We start from the raw sequence: 18785 nt of genomic DNA on the forward strand, positions 1-18785 counted from the left end.
CTTCCACATCTCTATGTTGAGAGACTATCTTCGGGATCCTTTCCACGTAATAGAGCCTACTCGTGTAGTGCTGAGTGATGACTACACTTACGAGGAACGGCCTATACAGATTGTTAACAGACGGATCAAGAAACTGAGAAACAAAGAGATCCCGCTAGTGAAAGTTGACTGGCAGAACCATGGTGGTGTGTATGCCACTTGGGAAAGGGAAGATGACATGGCCAAAAGATATCCTGAACTGTTTCCACTGAATCCTGTTTTCTTCCAGAATGAAGGTAACTCGAGTTTAGAGGACTAAACTCTTTATAAGGAGGGGAGACTGTAACAACCCTCATACTGTTTACTGATTAATGACCGATTGATCACCGATTACTGTTAAACGAGACTGATAATGACTGATAACTGACTGATAATTGAACTGATTAAAAGTACTGAACTGACTGACTGAAACTGGAAACCGAATTGATTGAGTATATGTTAGTTAAATTGCATTCTATCTGTTTGATTGTATGATTATCTGTTCATACTTATATGTTTAAACTGCTAATTGAAGGCCTTATCGGCGGCCGAATTAGAAACTGATTGATGTTTAATGATCATCATAATTTATGTGATTTTGTGGTGTATTTACCTGAAAACTGATTAGGTATGATTAAATTAGATTAAAATATGCTAATTAAAGAGTTGGACTTAATTACCGTTTTGCCCTTGAGTGGGCCACTACCTCTACACTTTGAGCTCATTATACTTGAGCCAAACACATTTGCTCAGCCATTTCTTCTTGTTCTAGCCGAATTTAGAGAGAGAGGAAGTGAGAGTCTTGAGTTCATTTCAATATTGCTTAGAATTTGAAGAGAATTGAAGGTTGATTGTTGCTTTGTGGTCCTACACTTGGAATTGAGGCTCTAGGTAAGGGAACTCAACCTTTATTGATGTGTTTGAGCTAGTTCTTGCATGAGTCATGCTTCATTGTAGAACTAAGTCATATTTTGGTTCATTGTTGTTGATTTGAAGCTCATTTCATGCATGCATGTTTGTATTGTAGATGTTTGAGTTGTTTTCATGGCAAAGGGTTACATGCATGTTCATAATCATGTTTAAGTCCATGATTTCACCATGTTTTGAAAAGAATTGGCTCCTGAGAGCATCAAATTGAAGCTTCAAAATGGTTTGAATTCATGCATGTTTGCATGTTCATCTTGTGCTTGAAAAAAATGGTTTAAATTGGGTTTGAATTAAACACCCTTGGGCTTTGATTTCTTAAAATTGAGCTTTGAAACATGATATCCTATGTGTTTATAAATGTTTTCCAGAAAATGGGCCCAAGAGGATTGGTTTTGATGCTTTTGAGCTTGGTTTTGGACCTGGAGCTCGAATCTGGGATTTCCAGATTTCCGTCGTCCGCTCGAGCGGGGGAAGTGCCGCTCGAGCGGGAAAATCGAGCTTCCAGCATCTTGCACTGTTTTACAGTCCGCTCGAGCGGAGGATTGGGCGCTCGAGCGGAGTCATGTCTCAAGCTCGAGCGGGCGTCGAGCGGGGATTTCACCCATCCAGTACCTTTACAGTACGCTCGAGCGGGAAAGTTTGCGCTCGAGCGAGTACCTTTGTTTGCCTGTACGCTCGAGCGGGGAAACCTGAGCTCGAGCGGGACTCTGTTTTTCTAAAAATCCTGAAAATGCTTTTAAATGTGCATTTTTGCATCCTCATCCCATCCTAGGTATTCTTAGGCCTAGTTTAAGGCATTTAGATGAGGATATCGTTGTAGAACACACCAAGGCAAATTAGGGATTAAGTTATGATATTTCCCAACTGTGTAGCTTAGTGTGTGTTCAACCTGTGAACTGTGTAGGGTTGGCAACTGGGGAGACACGCTCTAGCATACTGTAGCCCAGAACTCTGTGAGTAACAATTGTGTAAAGATATGTTCAACTGATATCTTTTGAATACTGAACTGAACTGTTTACTGAACTGGTATTATTTACTGAATGAATGTATGTCCTTTATTTCTGAACTGTACTGTGGCATCCTTAGTACTTACTGTTTACTGTTACTGTTACTGCGACAGAATTCTCTGTCGGTTCCCTCGTGGAACCACTACCGTTTACTGACTGATGGCCATCATTACTGTTCGGTCTTTTAAGACCTACTGTTACTGTTATGCTAATGGATGTACCACATATGACTGTTTACTGTACTGAACAACTGAAATACTGATTGAATTGAACTGTTTTCATCACTGTAAGGACATTCATTCTAAACCCCTTTACGCATTATGTTATTCACTGGGCTTTAGCTCACTGCTTATATATATATGTAGGTGTACAGGCACCAGATCGGAGCTAGGAGCGTCAGGGTAACTCCAGTTTTGTCAAGCCAGCCTATGTGCCTCACTGCGAGGTTCCGAGTTGCCATGCTATGGCTTGGGGGTGTTTTGTTTGTTTTCCCCCGTCTGTTTCCATACTGTTTGGACTACTGTACTGTTATAAAGGGATTAGGTCCCTGTACTGAGTGACTGTAAATTCTGTATAGACCGTACTGTTTTGTATAGACTGACTGTCCACTGTACCGCTATCTAGGGTAGAGTCCCTAGTTTGAATGAATGTAAATATTGTGCATACTGTTCTGTACTGTTTATGTATTAATGCATGAAAAATCTTTTTGGCATACAGACTGTCACAGCTCATTGGACATTGTTTAATTACTGTATTGGCTTCCGCCAGGCCCTGTACTCTGTTTTACTGTATTACTGTTAAGCAGGCCTTCGGTAATCTCGGATTACTGGCCGGTTACGGTGCTAAACCCATAGGGCCGGGTTTGGGTCGTGACACTTCCAGTATTTTTTCAAATTTTCTTAGCTGGCTTCAAGTGACTATTTTTATGAAATCGACCTTTAGATAAAGTATTTCCAGAAGTTAAATTTACATTTGTAGTGGAATGCTCTTGTGTCATAAGCGCATCTTGTTCCCGTGCTTCCTCCTCCACCCGAATCCATGTGATTAGAGTCTCCAAGGACGTCTATTTTTGCTTGTGACGCATTGACTTCTAGAACTCCCTCCAAGATAATGAAAGTTTGTAAACAATACCTGCTACAACAAGATTGTCTCCAATTTTGATGCCTTCAGATCTAACTTCAGCTAGTAACATCTGAAAATCTTGAACTTGCTCCACCACTGATTTTCCATCTATCATCTGATAGCGGAAAAAACGGCTTGCAGCATATTTTTTAGCGTCTGCCTCTTCAATGTCATATTTGTTCTGCAAGGCTTTCCAAATTTTCTTGGCAGTGGTGTAAGTAGTATCATAATAACCATAAAATTGATCTGAAAGACAATTTAAAAGATAGTATCGACATTTATACTCATATGTGTTGTATTTTTTGATTTTTTCAATATGAGCAGCATACTCCTCGTCGGTCAACTCTTCAGTGGGGACTTTGTTAGGATTTTTCTCGGTCAGGATATACGCCACCTTGAGGAGACTGAGGTAGAAAAGCACCTTGCCTTTCCATCTCCTGAAATGAGCTCCCTTGAACCGGAAGGGCTTGTTGAGATCGCCGATATTCTCGTTGCGCTTCTCCAGTACTGGTTCCATGAACTTTTGCTAGTTGAATCTCCTTAAAATTGTTGGTGATACTTACAAATAAAACACCAGAAAATACACAAGATAAAAGTTACAACAATTAATATAAGGGCTGAGGCGCGGGAAATTCGCTCTCTTTAAAGAGATTCAAGCCCTCTGCGGTTAGGCAAAGCCTCACACTGATGCAGCAGAAAAATCTTGACTTGTCCCCCCTAGGATACAACAGCCCGACTAAGTCGTATGATTCACCAATACTGCACAATTGGTTAAACCCAAAGCTTTATCACACACACCCTTTTTATTTGCCTGATAATCTCACTCAAGACATAACAACACAACCAAAACTTCTTCACTTCTCGTGTTCACCTAAGATAGGACATAGTTCAAATTATATATAAGAGCCTATCTTGGTGGCTAAGTAAAGATGGACTTAGAATGGATAAGTCTTGGTGGACCAAGACCAAGACTTGCAAAGACTTGGAGATTGTCTTGGTGGATAAGGAACGGATGACTTGGAGAAGACTTGGATAGATAAGCATGGTGGACTTGACCAAGACTTGGAAACTTACCTTGGAAGTCTTGGAAAGGATAAGAATAAGGAGACTTGAAAACTTGGAGGGAAAGAAAAGAAAAGCCAACGATAACACATTAACACATTATAATATTAAAATACCTGCTGACAATTTGTTAAACGATTTAGATAAAAATCAAGGACATAGTAGTCATTTAAATGGAATGGACCATTTAAATTGGAAGAAATAACTAGTTATTTTAATTATTTTACAGCTCTAATAGACTCTTTAAATGCTAATTTTATTCAACTAGATCTTTTTTTTGCTCATTACGTTTAGAGAGTCATTGAAGATTCTTCAAACTTCAAGAAACACTTCATCTTCTTTCCCTTCAATCTCTAACGCAGGCGTAGACGTAGTATGCTATAAAACCCTGTCAATCATAAATTAATTTGGATAAAAAGCTAGATAAAGAGCAGTGTTAGTACTTAGATAAAGTGATTAGTTAAAATAAATATAGTAATTTTTTTTTTGTTTCTTTTAGCTAGTAAAAAAATTATTAGCACGATTAAAATTACTCGAAGACCACTCATGTTACTTTTTATTTCAATTTGAAACTATCCTCATTCACATGTGCTCTAACAATGTGGTCTCACATTTTAACTTTGTTTATTCGACAATGAAATATTCTGCTTCAATTTGTAAGAATATTTTCATGATTGATGCTTTTTCATGGCCAGTATTGTTTTGAATGGGTATGTCTTGCTGACCGAAAGAGATTCTAAAGTCGCGTTTGGATAAAGATGGAATTTCAAATCTCTACTAAAATTTATGATCCAAACAGAGTCTAAGTATTTGTGTGGTTGATGCTTTTTCTTGCTTTGGATGAGTACAATGTCATTTTTTAAGGAATGAGATTCAATGTGTGGACTGTGTGAACTAAGCTGCTTTATTTATAGATATGCTTCCATTCAAAATTCAAACAAAACAACCAAAAGAACAAGTACTCAATAAGTATGCAGGAGATAGTGTGGTAGGTCTCATATGACTTTTCTTCAAATTTACTTTCACTTTTGTAGTAACAGGAATGCAAATTTGGAAATGATAATGAATGGTTGTATAAAGCATTCTACTTCACTGTAGTCTAGGTAAAGACGGAAAAGTTTAGTCCAAGTTCTCAAATTGTGCTGCACTTCAGTATTTTTGGCACAATTGAAAGTTCATACCGAACTAAACTCTCCAATCTTTAGCCAAATTAAACAAAAAAAAGTCATTTATCTTTTTCGAATGCAATATTATGTGAATTCATAAGGATTTATTTGTGAATTCCAATTTTCGAAGCCTCCCATTACTCATAAGGTGTCTACATAAAATTATTTAGAAAATTGTCTAAAATTAAATTTATAGTTTTTATTTTCATAAAATTTTATTTATATTTATTTATAAAATTAAAAATCATAAAAAAATTTGTTTGGTGCCTATTTTCATATAAAAATTCACTACAAGAAAAAAACACTTTTGGCGACTAAATTTTTAGTCGCCAAAAGTCCTCTTTTAGTCGCCAAATGTAGAATTTTCACTTTTCCCGACTAAATATTTTAGTCGCCGCTGTGGTCGCCAATACATGGTCGCCAATACCTTTGGCGACTAAAGATTAGTTAGTCGGCAATATACAGGTCTTCAGCGACTAAAGTTTTAGTCGCCAATAGTCGATTCCATTTGTGAAATTATACATTTAGCGACTAAAGTTTTAGTCACCAATAGTGTTTTTTTTTAATTATTTATACAATTGGCGACTACTTTTTTCGTCGGCAATTGTCACTGTTTTTGGCGACCACAGTATTTTGTCGCCAAAAGCATTTTTCAAAAAAAAAAAAAATTTCCCACTGTGCCTCAGCATCTCCCACGCTTCGAACCTGCGACCTCCAAGCTTCAAACCTTAAGGACGGACACACGCCACCCCACTATGCCACTCAACCATCACATGAATATAATTGCAACTTATATTATTTATATATTACTTTCAACATAATATATACAAATATAATTATATATATTCAAATATAATTTATGTAAAAAATAAATTTATTTATTAAAAAAAAAATTTATCTCAGTTTTGGTGACTAAATCCATTATTTAGTCGCCAATTCTACAATTTTAGGCTACTAATTAATTTTGCAGTCGCTAAAAAAAATGTTGCGCCTAAAAACACACCTTTTGGCGACTAAACCTGTTTTTAGTCGCCAAAAACGTCCCCTTTTGGCTACTAAACTGAATTTTAGTCGCCAATACTCAGTTTTTAGCTACTATTTTTTTTTTTTGTAGCCAAAAAGCTTCACTTTCAGCGACTAATCTGGTTTTAGTCGCCAAAACACCTACAATCGGCGACCAATCTGCTTTTTAGTCGCCAAAACCAGCACCTTTGGCTACTAAATTGTTTTCGTCGACAAAAACCATCACTTTTGGCGACGAAAATTGTGTTAGTCGCTGAAACCCATATAATAGGCGACCAAACTGATTTTTAGTCGCCAATACATATACATTTGGCTACTAAATGGTTTTAGTCGCCAAAAGTCTTCATTTTTGGCGACTAAAATGGATTTAGTCGCCATTTGTGCAATTTTCAGCGACGAAATTCATTTTTTTAGTCGTCATTGGTGCTTTTTGTTGTAGTGATTATAAACAATTTATTAAATTTATTAAATTTTTTAACCAAAAAAAATGATTTTACTAGTTTGGAAAATAAGTTTTTATTTATTTCTCCGTCTCCCGCCTCGTCCAACTATCACCCATCCAGCCACCCCTACCTACAACCACCTTCACCGGCAACCAACACTGACCACCAGTTATTATGACTAGCAACTACCTCCAACCACCACCAACCACCTCCTGTTGGTGGCAATTAATTCTTATCAAAAATCACCTTCGGCCACCACCTTTGGCGGCTAACAACCACCAACTTTTAACTGCTGACCACCATCTTTTGTTATCAACAAACACCTATGACTACTGCCTCTTGCCAACAATCACATCAGGCCATTTGTCTAATTTATTTTCAAAATATCAAAATGTGTAGCAAGTATGATTTTATTTTCGTTTTTACTAAGCAGAAGCTATAGTTGACTTGGCCATCTAAATTATTGGCCCTTTTCCTTCCACAATGTGTGTTCAAGCAGCAATGCAATGGCAAAGGTATAGAACAAGGTGGCAGATGCATTGGACAAAGTGAAACATGAGATAATTGATGTTGATCTTGAAGGCATTACTCATGAGGGCTTCATCATCAAGGCCAAACTCTTGGTTGAAAACCCCTTCACTCGGGACATTCCCACTAGCACCATATCTTACACCTTCAAAATCAATGAAAGGTTTCTATATACATATATATATCTCACTAATTATTTATTTATTTATTGAGAAAATTACGAAAAAAATGGGATTTGGGGTAAATAAGTTACAGATATGGAGAGAATCAATTTTTATTACGATAGAGATAAAAAAAAGAAAAAAAAATTAGAAAGAGAAAGAATCCACCCTTGAATTTGGCAAAATACTACTCACACCATCCCCCACCACTCCCAACACCTCAATTGCCCACTTGTAACCCCTTCCCTACCCATCCGCACACCACCATAACACCCTCAACCCCTCTTTCACGACACTCCAACCTCTTGCGATCTCCTTTCAAAACCCTACATCCTCAATCCCCTATACCACTAAACAATTTCCCCATGTCTCTCAGTTGTGACTCCTCTCTCAAACCTTTTGGAATTAAAAAAAAAATAATTAGTATTTAAAAAAAATAAAATATACGTATAGATTTAAATTTCTTATTGATTTCTTTCCTAATTTGATGTGTTTACTCCTAACAAGGGTGATTGCAACTGGTACCATACCCCCAAAGTCATTGAAAGCAAATGTGAAGACTAAAATGGAAGTGCCAATAGAGATTGCTTACAAAAACATACCAAACTTGGGGAAAGAATTATATAACATATTGGCTGAGACTTATGTCATAAAGTATGAATTAGACTTGGTCCTCACCTTCATTGGAGAACATTGCATTCTACTCACAATCAAGGGTGAAAAGAAGGTTCCTTCAAAGTCACAATTGGGCAAAATGTTAATAAATATTTGGATGGAGAAAATTAAAGATGTTAAAAATGGTCTCTTACGCTAAGAGATTGGTCTAGTGGATGATGAGACATTTTCTTATAAGTTGTGATGTTACTGTTGCACTATGTAGTTTTTCATTTCCCTATTTTTATCTAAATGTAATTGTCTCTCAAGATGTCTATATGTTTGAGTTTTATTGTTGCGCTATTATACTATTTCATTCTCCTATTTTTCTCTTATTGAATGGAAAAAATTAAGCTAATAAATGAAATTTTTTCTCATGATATCTAAGGGTTGAGTTTTATTGTTTTTCCATAAAGTATTTCATTTCTCTGTTTTCCTTCTACTAAATGTAAAAAAATATGCATACACTTATTTTTGGCTAATAAATGAAATTTTCTCTCATGATTCATTTCAAGCTTCACTTATATATAGATCCACTCTAGGTAGGTTGGCTTCTAGAGACTATTAATTAAAAACTGTATCCCTAAACCAGTTTTACTTGCAATTACAAGATTATTTTAAAATTTTAAGAGTGTGTGAACAAAACATAAATTTTTAAAAAAAAGTTCAAGTAAACTGTGTTTAAAAAATGAATGTTAAAAAAATCCAATTTTTTTTTGTCGGCAAAAGAAAAGAACTTTATTAATGAGAACAACATACAATGCATTACATCAATAAAGAAAATGCAAGTGCAAAACGCATATTATTATCATTTAATTAGTCTCAAACTAGGAGTTCAAAAAAAAAAAAAAAAAAAAAAAAAAACTTATTATCATTTGAAATTATAAATTTTTATTATTTTAAATCAATTAAAACTTGTTGAGCGAGCAACCTAGCAACATTGCATTGGTTCATAGAGTCTTCAATGCAAAGGTTTGCAATTGGACCAATCAAAAGCTTCCATTTACGTCAAACATGAAGGCGCTATTATACTATTTCATTCTCCTATTTTTCTCTTATTGAATGGAAAAAATTTAGCTAATAAATAAAATTTTCTCTCATGATATCTGAGGTGGAGTTTTATTGTTGTGCCATATGATATGTCATTTCTCTGTTTTCCTCCTATTGAATGAAAAAAAATATATACATGCACTTATTTTTAGCTAATAAACGAAATTTTCTCTCATGATTCATTTCAAGCTTCACTTACATATAGATTCACTTTAGGTAGGAGTGTTCGCGGTTGGGTTGTGGCCTCGGAACCTTCAATCCGTCATCCGTCCGAAACTAGGCGGATTGGAGAAAATTAATCCGCAGCCATCCACCGGATTGGCGAATGCTGATTGACAGATTGGCAGATTGACGGATGAATGCGAATCGGTTTGGCGATTTTTATTTTTATAAATTTTCAATATAATAAAACCTGTCGACATAAAATTTATTTTTTTTTTTTTTTTTTGGGATAACAATCCAATTTGCCCTCTACAAGCTTAGATACCATTCCATGGGAGCTAGAAAAAAAAAATATCAGCTTATAAGGGCTAACCCAAACAAGGCCTACAATGGGTCCAGCCCAAACAAATATCATATCCCCCATCTATATAAAGAGAGGACACCCCAAAGAAGGTGAGAGGTTATCTCTCTCTACACTACACACCAACACTCTTTATTTTCTATACCTTCATTCTTTCAATCAAGTGACTAATTTCACCATTGGAGTGTCTCCGGTCGGCAATCCCGATTGGATGGCGCTGATCATGCTCATCTTTGCAAATCTACAGGAACAAAGTTTATCTCATCGTTGGATCTCTACAATCCATGTGAGAGGATCTTCTTAGTTTCACAATTGGCGCCGTCTATGAGAATCGTCTGAGAGAGTTCAACGAAGTAAATAGCAAACATGTTATTGTAAGTAAAAAATCAACAACACTTTGATGGTGATCTACCTTCTCACTAAACTGATTTTTAAAATTATTTTTAAATGTGCTCTTGAATTGTATATACTTATGCGTCCGAAAACAAACTCTATCAAAACATTTGTTTATAGTGAATGTTGCTGGAAAAGTTTTAAAACAACACAGAATTTATAGATCTACTTTAGTGTCTTGATTTTCTCTCTCTAAAACTGGGTTTTACATTCTTCTTCATGAAAATAGCTTTTCGGCAATAGAACAAAGGTTGTTCGGTTAAACCCACCCTTGGATCTTTATTTATTTATTGTCTTACAAAACTTATTTTAGAGTTGTTTCTTGGCATGTATATACATATGTCCTCATAAATTGTGTGAAAATCATTGTTGATTGTCAATATTGATTAAAAAGTAAAAGGTTGAAAAGCAAGACAGACTGCAGATCTACAATTAGGTTTATACTCTCTCTCTAGAATTCGACAACCATGTTTTGAAGCTTCAACGACAATGTCTTCTTTCTAGGAAGCTATCCGGTAAGAAAAATGGGGCACTAAGGCTATTTGACTCCTTCGCCAGAAAATCATTCTTGTATTCGACAACTTCACTCTGCAAGCTTTGACATCTTGTATTCGGCACATTTTTAGTCACGAGGTAAAGGATGTCCGAAGTGGCATACTCTTTCGAAGACCTATGCAATCATTCATATGGTGAGAAAAGAGAACATACATCACACCAAGTAACCCAGTCACACCCTTGTCACTAGGGCCATCGGCAATTATAATCCTCAAGAATGGAGCCGAACTACATTATCGAGCTCAACAAGCCCATGCACGGTCATTTAACTGCTGCAAATAGCTGACCGACTAAATTGTCAAACTCTCAGCAAAGTCGAATTCATCTTGCCGAATTGCCGAGTTGCCAACCAAACTTGTAATAGTAAATAGCCGAATTCCTTTTGCCAAGTTGCCAAGGATCAATGCTTGCAATGCCTCGTTTTGGTAAACCAAGGAAATTGCCCAGTTAGTGACCAAGTGTTTCGGCAATCCAAACAACCGAGTTGCCAATTATTCACTACCGAGTGTGAATTCAACACCCGTTATGAGCCTCGCCAAGCACACTTCTCCGCCGAGCACATTCTACCAAGAGCACTTTTTGTCGAAAACCTTCCTTCAGCCGACCACGCTTTAACCAAGGCCAAGAGCCGAATGACACCCACAAGGTGATGGAAGGATCTTATTTTTGGTCAACTTTTGGAGATCCGACGGCATCCAAACAAAGGCAAAATGAGGCGTCTGAATAATGGAATGAACACTAGGCCGAGAGATAAATCTAATACTGCAAAAATTAGGCAAATTGAATTTAAAATGAGGGAGATACAAAGGCTCAACTTTAGGAGTTTGAAACTAAAAAAAACAAACTGCTTTTCACGATATGTTGCATGAAGAAGATGGCATAAGGATTTATTGTGTGCTTTTTGGCGCAAGGTGTTTCGTTGCATCTTAGGGCGTTCAGATTAATCGGTGGTCCGATAACTTCAGGGATGACTATCCTCTAGTTTTTCGCCATATAGAATCCATTTTTCGCATCCAATTTTGCAAATTTTGAGTCTTTTATTGAGATCAATAAATCGGCCAATCGGGAACATTAAATGATAAATCAACGATCAAATCGTGTCTAATCAGCATACAATTTTGACAGCAGGCTCATGAAGCTAGGCCATAATCATCCATCTTCATTGATCATTCATCACCTTGGCCATCTACCGTCACCTGGGATAGGACCCACAACTTGAATTTCTTTTAGTTTTGGCTTTACACCATTTATCTTCTTAAACAAAAACAAAACCGCCTAGATGAGTTTTAGAAGCATCAGTTGCTGACCAAATTGCATTTCAATAAGCAAAAACCTATTAAAAAAATAACAAAAAAGAATATAAGGAAAAATAAAAATAAATAAACAAAACAAAATGCAACAGCCTTGAGGAAACCAATAACCCAAGTTCCATTTACGTTCCATCTTCCTCGACACACCCATGCATGGAAGCATCAAATTTGCCTCTACTATATCATCAAATTTCTCCATTCCCTACATCAAATCGGCTCAGCACCATTATTTAGCAAAAGATTATATCGCAACATTGCTTAACTCTGCAATTCGGCATATCATTCGGCATATTATCAACTGCATATTAACATTACTCTGCATATTATCAACTCGGCTTTGGCAACATTATTCGGCTCAACATTGTTTTCTCGACAAGACTACTCAGCCACACACGGCCACATGCTCCGCAGCATTGAACATTCTCAACACAAAACTACAATTATTAATTTATCTACCTCTTCGGCAAAAATCTCATGCTTATTATCTCAGCATAGAACTAGCATCTCGGCTTGCTGAAATCAACATCTGAATATACGAGAGGATTTGCGTCAACTTAAAGAGTCCAAACCCACCAATCCAAGGAGTGAAGAAGTAACCGAAGTTTGCATCATTCAACAATTTTGGCTCCAGTCTATTCTGACTTCCTTCTGCATAACAACTTTTATTCAACAACAATGGGGCAAAGAATTCACATCAACAATTTGTTCTGAGCTTACTCATTGGCAATGTTGGCCAATGTCCAATTTGAATTCCTTCCACCTAACAACTGTCAGTCGAAAGCAATGGGGCAACTGTATAGGACAACACAACACCCACAACACCTTAAATAAATCTGCTTCCAAAATCTACTCGGCAAATCCTTACAACGGAGCAATGCTATTTTTTAATGCTTTACCATTGGTGTACTTTTTTTTCCCACTTTCACTTATTTATGATTAACAATTCTACCTCATTTGGTATAGGCAATTAATGACACGGGATGCATTATTCAAAATCCTTGCCAGGTTGGCAATTGATCGCCACTTAAAATCAACAAATATTTTCGAATATGGCACAATCTTTGCACTCGGCACAGAGCGCCATCACCCTCATCCAGGGGTTATAATACCGCGACCTACACCCTCGCCTAGGGGTCATAATACCGTTGCCCATCGTTATGATTTGTTTGGAACTCATGTGATATAATTTCGTACTATGATCGCCATCATTTATTTAACCTCTCTATACTATATTATTAACTGTGTTTTAGCTCACCCCTCTCCCTTATATATATATATATATATTTGTACATATATTCAAACATACATGTATTCATACAGTTATCTGTTTATTTATCAAGAGACCTAACATTTATTTGAACAGTGTAACTCGGCAGGAAAAACTCTTATTCCTTCTACTGCAGACAATGAAAGTTTTGGGGTAATTGTGGGAGTCAGAAAAAAATATATATATATCAGCTTATTGGGGCTACCCCTAACAAGGCCTACAATGGGTCCAACCTAAACAAATATCACACCCCCCATTTATATAAAGGGGGGGCATCCCAGAGAAGGTGAGAGGTCATCTCTCTCTACACTACACACCAACACTCTTCATTTTCTATACCTTCATTCTTTCAATCAAGTGACTAACTTCACCATCGGAGTGTCTCTGGCCGGCAATCCCTGTTGGGTGGCGCCGATCATGCTCATCTTTGCAAATCTACAAGAACAAAATTCATCTCTTCGTTGCATCTCTACAATCCATGTGAGAGGATTTTTCTAGTCTCACACATTCCAATCTGTCTGCAAACATGGATATCAATCCAATCTGTCTTTAAATCAGACCACCCCCTCCGTGCTGGTGAATTCATGGGTCTTAATTGGATATAATAAAATCATCATAGTCTCAAATGACTTTCAATCATATTCAGATGCCACCTCTAGCTTCTTATACATGCTTTCAATTCCTATTTCACATTAATCCAACAATGACTTGTTGAAGTTAAGATTTACCCTATTTTGAAGAAAGTATGTTCTTAATCATCCAAGAGACTCTAGACTCTTCACATAACCTGACTAAGGCTAATCACAACTCAAGTGATAAAAGTGGAAACCTCTTGAAGAGGAAGGTTGCTGCTAGAAAAAGTTGGGCGGGTTAATATATTTGTCTCCCAATAAACAAAATAATACTAACACAGTGGGTGAGGCAAGTCATGCATTATCACAGGATGAATCACTAGGAGGATTCTCATCAGGTGTTTACCACCAATTAGTCTTCCACAGAACATCCTATTTGCAAGTCATGGGTATTCAAAGGTTTAACCTTTATAAATGCAATTGACAAGATCAACCTCAAATAGTGGGCATCAAACAACTATTTCATCAAATTGATTTCATTAAAAAATTCCTGCATTCTGTTCATTATTATTAGTTTGAAACATTTCATCAAATAAGTAGTGGGCATCAAAAAAATAAAAAAGAATACACATGCAGATAACAACCCAGAAATCATATACAACAAAAAAACAAACAAGTCTCTCTTAATCATACACCCCAGATAGTAGAAAAATTAAAAGAGCAAGAAATCAAACAGTAACAAATACAACCAATACAAAAGAAGAACGAAGAAAGAGAGAATCGAAGGAGGACTTATTGATAAAACGAATTCCCTCTCACTCTCTCAAACTGAAAAATTTAGAAAGAGACAGAAAAGGAATTTGTGATTAGGTCTAGAAAACAAAACACAGAACACAAGTTGATTAGAGAAGAAGATGAGGAAAAGAGAAGAAGAGAAAAGAAGAGAAAAATACCTTTGAATCGAGGCTTTGATCGCTGCTCCCTGCTACTATCGCCGATTGCTGATCGTCGTTCGCCGCCATTGTCGCTGATCGCTGATCGTCACTCACTGCCGTTCAAGTGAGAGAGAGAGAGTTGAGAGAGAGAAAGAGAGAGTCGTTGAAAGAAGAACTTAGGGCTACAAAAATATGAAATGAAAAAATGAAGGCGAGACAAAGGTAAAAATGAGGAAAATAGGTGGGGCGGGCGGGTCGACTACGCGAACGGAAGTGATGGATTACCCGCAACTCGACTCGAATCCGTGAAATTGAAAATTCTTTACCTATATCCGTCCGCCTCGTGTCACACATCCACCCAAAATAGTGCGGTTTGGGTCTGCCGCGTCGGAGCATCCGCTGCTCAATTCTAACTCTAGGTAGGTGGCTTCTAGAGACTATTAATTAAAAACAACATCCCTAAACCAGTTTTGCTTGTAATTACAAGGTTTTTTTAAAATTTTAGGAGTGTGAACAAAAACACAAATTTTTTAAAAAGTTCAAGTTAACTGAGTTTAATTAAAAAATGAATGTCAAAAAAATGTAACTTTTTTTTTATCGGCGAAAAAAAAAAGAACTTCATTAATGAGAACAACATTTAATACATATAAAACTATATCAATAAAGAATAGGTTAGAGTAAGAAACATGTTATTATCATTTAATTGGTCTCAAACTATGAGTTCAAAAAAAATATATTATCATTTAAAATTATAAATTTTCATTATTTTGAATCAATTAAAACTTGTTGAGAAATGCATTGGTTCAAAAGAGACTTCAATGCAAGGGTATGTAATTGGACCAATGAGAAGCTTCCATTTCCGTACGTCAAACATGAAGGCTGTAAAAGGTCTTCATATTGACCAATAAAAACTCAATATAATATTATATTATTATTTAATTATAAATTATCATATAAGATTGATAAACCCAATAATTAAATATAACTATCATTCAACACAATTTAATTATTAGCCCATTTACACGATAAGAAGATTTATCGTGAATATAATTCTCCTTACTTTCATCCTAATGGTAATTTGTAATACAGATTTAAAATATCTTATTGTGATAATTCAATGATTTAAATTTAAAATTAAAACAAAATTATGATGTTTTTAAGTGTTTAATTTTGAAACATTTGATATTATTTTGCCATAATTTTAAACATACATAGTTAGATCACGTGTTTTAGTTGTAATAAAAACTAGAGTAAAAGTGATGACAAGCATTTACTATACCTATATGATGGTTTATAATTGGATGTAGATTTTTATTTTTTTTGGCTCCATTACACAATACATATTAATACGTTAGTAAAATTAGATTATCATTACAGTAGGCTTATCATAAAATCTCACCTTACTAGCACTAGTGTCCCTCGTAACCTCTTGAATTACAATTTTTTGGATAGTGCATAAAAGGATTTTACCATATTTTTTAATATTAAACACAAATGCAATAAATTCCATGTTATATGTCGGATGCATGTTCATAGTAATTTTTTTTTCTTTTTTAAATTCAAAAATTAATACATTATTATTGTCAAATTATTACAATCGATCATGTCTTCCGTGTTTGATAATACAAAATCCATTCATATATGATATTTTCATATCTTTTTTCTCCCCGTATTCCTACAACCTTTTACCTAGTAAACTAACACTTTTTTATTATTAAACACAAATGCAATAAATTGCATATTATATGTCCGGTGCATGTTCATAATAATTTTTTTTCCTTATTTTAAAATTAAAAAATTAATACATTATTATTGTCAAATTATTACAACCGATCATGTCTTCCGTGTTTGATAATTCAAAATCCATTCATATACACCATTCAATACATACACTCTCTATTATCTATTAGAAAACACTATATATACACACCACATGACAAACCCTAAAATCTATCTCAGAAGCCCATCTCTATTTTTTCCTACCTTAAACACCATCTTCATACTACAAACCATAATCTCAACATCTCATCCTCTCAAACAAACAATGACCGAGAAAGGTGCAACTCCTTTCACTCCTGTTGAGCCTTCCATGGCACAATCTGACGAGCTTCAAAGGAAGAAGAGACTCATGCGCTTTGCGTTCATCGTGATCTTTGCTCTATTTGCACTAATCGTCACAATCTTGGTGTTTGCACTAGTCGCAATGCGTGTTAAAACGCCACGAGTTGAAATTAGGTCGGTCAACGTTGAAGGACTCTACGTTGGCAATTCAACTTATAACATGACACTCATTGCACAAATTGAAATGAAGAACAAGAATTTTGGGGACTACAAGTATGATAGAACCACCATGAGTATTAGCCATGGAGGTGTGACCGTTGGGGATGGTGTGATTTGGAAGGGACATGTGAAAGCTAGGGACACATATAGAATGACTGTTACAATGAAAGTAAGCTCGAGTGGCTTGTTGGATGCTTCGAGACTGAGTAGTGATATCGGTTCGGGGGTTTTGATGCTCAACAGTGAAGCTAGGTTGAAAGGGAAGGTCTATTTGATGAAGTTTTGGGGGATAGAGCTTCAATTTGTGAAGAAGAGAAAGAGTGCTGAGATGAATTGTATCATGGAACTTAATTTGACTAGTGGAGGGATTCAGAACATGGATTGTGATCATTAAGTATTTCTCTATTTGGATTTTGCAAAATCTCTAATCTGGCATTTTTCGTTGTTTGTCTTATAAGACGCTGAGACTTACATACATGTGGGTCTCATTACTTTGTGAGACGAACAATGAAAAATATAATTTTATTATTATTATTTTAGATAAAATAAATAGAGGTTGAGAAGTGTAACAGGTTGAGTTTGATTTGTTACATTGTGTGTTGTTTTGTGTTGAGTTGTAATAATAAAGTTGATGTTTTTTTTTTTTATTTATCAGAAATAAAGTTGATGTTGTTTGTTCTTTATAATGTCTGTATGGGGTTGAGTTGTGAAAAGTAAATTACACAACTATGTTAAAATAATACTCATTCATACATCTTTACGTACATCTATAGAAAAGAAGAGCAATGCTAAAAAAAATTGAAAAAACTAGTATAAAAAATTCTATGAAGAATGGGTGTGTGAGGCCCATAAATGACTGTGTGAGATCTACACGTGTGCCAAACAAATTTAGTCCAGTCGTCCTCTAGCTACTCTAGTCTCTTTCTCTTCTCACAATTCAATGAACATATACATTTTTTATTTTCCGTAAAATTTTAAGAAAATATTTTCTAATTCTTATAAATAAAAAATAAAAATTTGACAACTTTATCAAATCCTAAATTTCAAAATTCATATATACTACGTGCACAGCCGAGTCGCCCATTTTTTTTAATTAAAATTTGATTAGCTGATTTTAAGGTGTTTTTTTGTTGGGTTCTCCTATGGTGTGCACCCCTACCACAAAATGTATAATTTTATTATAAAATTTCGTAATATCAATTATCAAATACGTAACCTCGCCACGAATTAGCGTAATAAAAAATATCATAATCAAATCACAAACTTTTGCAACATCAAACACAAAATTATAGACATTTTATTGCTTCAATTTATGGTGAGATTACGTATTTTGTGATTGATATTACAAAATTTTGTAATAAAGTTACACCACAGCATTTTTCTTTTTTGTTCGATGGAAGAAAAATATAATTTAATGATCATTTGGTAGAGGTTAAAGAACAATTTTATTGTAATTCAATGGTATAGGTTAAAGAAGAATGATTATTTGGTGTGCATTATATTATCTATATATATACATTTATTTATAATAAAAATGCAAAGATATGGAAATAGTAATAACAATTTAAACTAATATTTGTTACGATTTCGAATTTTATTTTCTGTTTTTGTTACATAATTTTTAATTTACGAATCTACGAAATTGAAAAATCTCGACCCATATCCATCCGCCTCATGTCACACATCCACCCAAAATAGTGCGGATCGGAGCATCCGCTGCTCAGTTCTAACTCTAGGTAGGTGGCTTCTAGAGACTCACTACTACAAATATAGATAAAGATCACACTTT

General features: G+C 35.3%; 1 protein-coding gene across 1 annotated transcript; it reads left to right on the forward strand.

The window, feature by feature from the left end:
* Positions 1 to 16760: 16760 nt before the first annotated feature.
* Positions 16761 to 17390, forward strand: LOC114308185 (late embryogenesis abundant protein At1g64065). The gene has a single exon (XM_028253727.2). It carries the CDS (start codon positions 16761 to 16763, stop codon positions 17388 to 17390), a length of 630 nt encoding a protein of 209 aa, XP_028109528.2.
* The last annotated feature ends 1395 nt before the right edge of the window (positions 17391 to 18785 follow it).

Source organism: Camellia sinensis, chromosome 2 (genome assembly GCF_055761805.1).
Source record: "Camellia sinensis isolate YWXY chromosome 2, ASM5576180v1, whole genome shotgun sequence".
Classification (NCBI taxonomy): domain Eukaryota; kingdom Viridiplantae; phylum Streptophyta; class Magnoliopsida; order Ericales; family Theaceae; genus Camellia; species Camellia sinensis.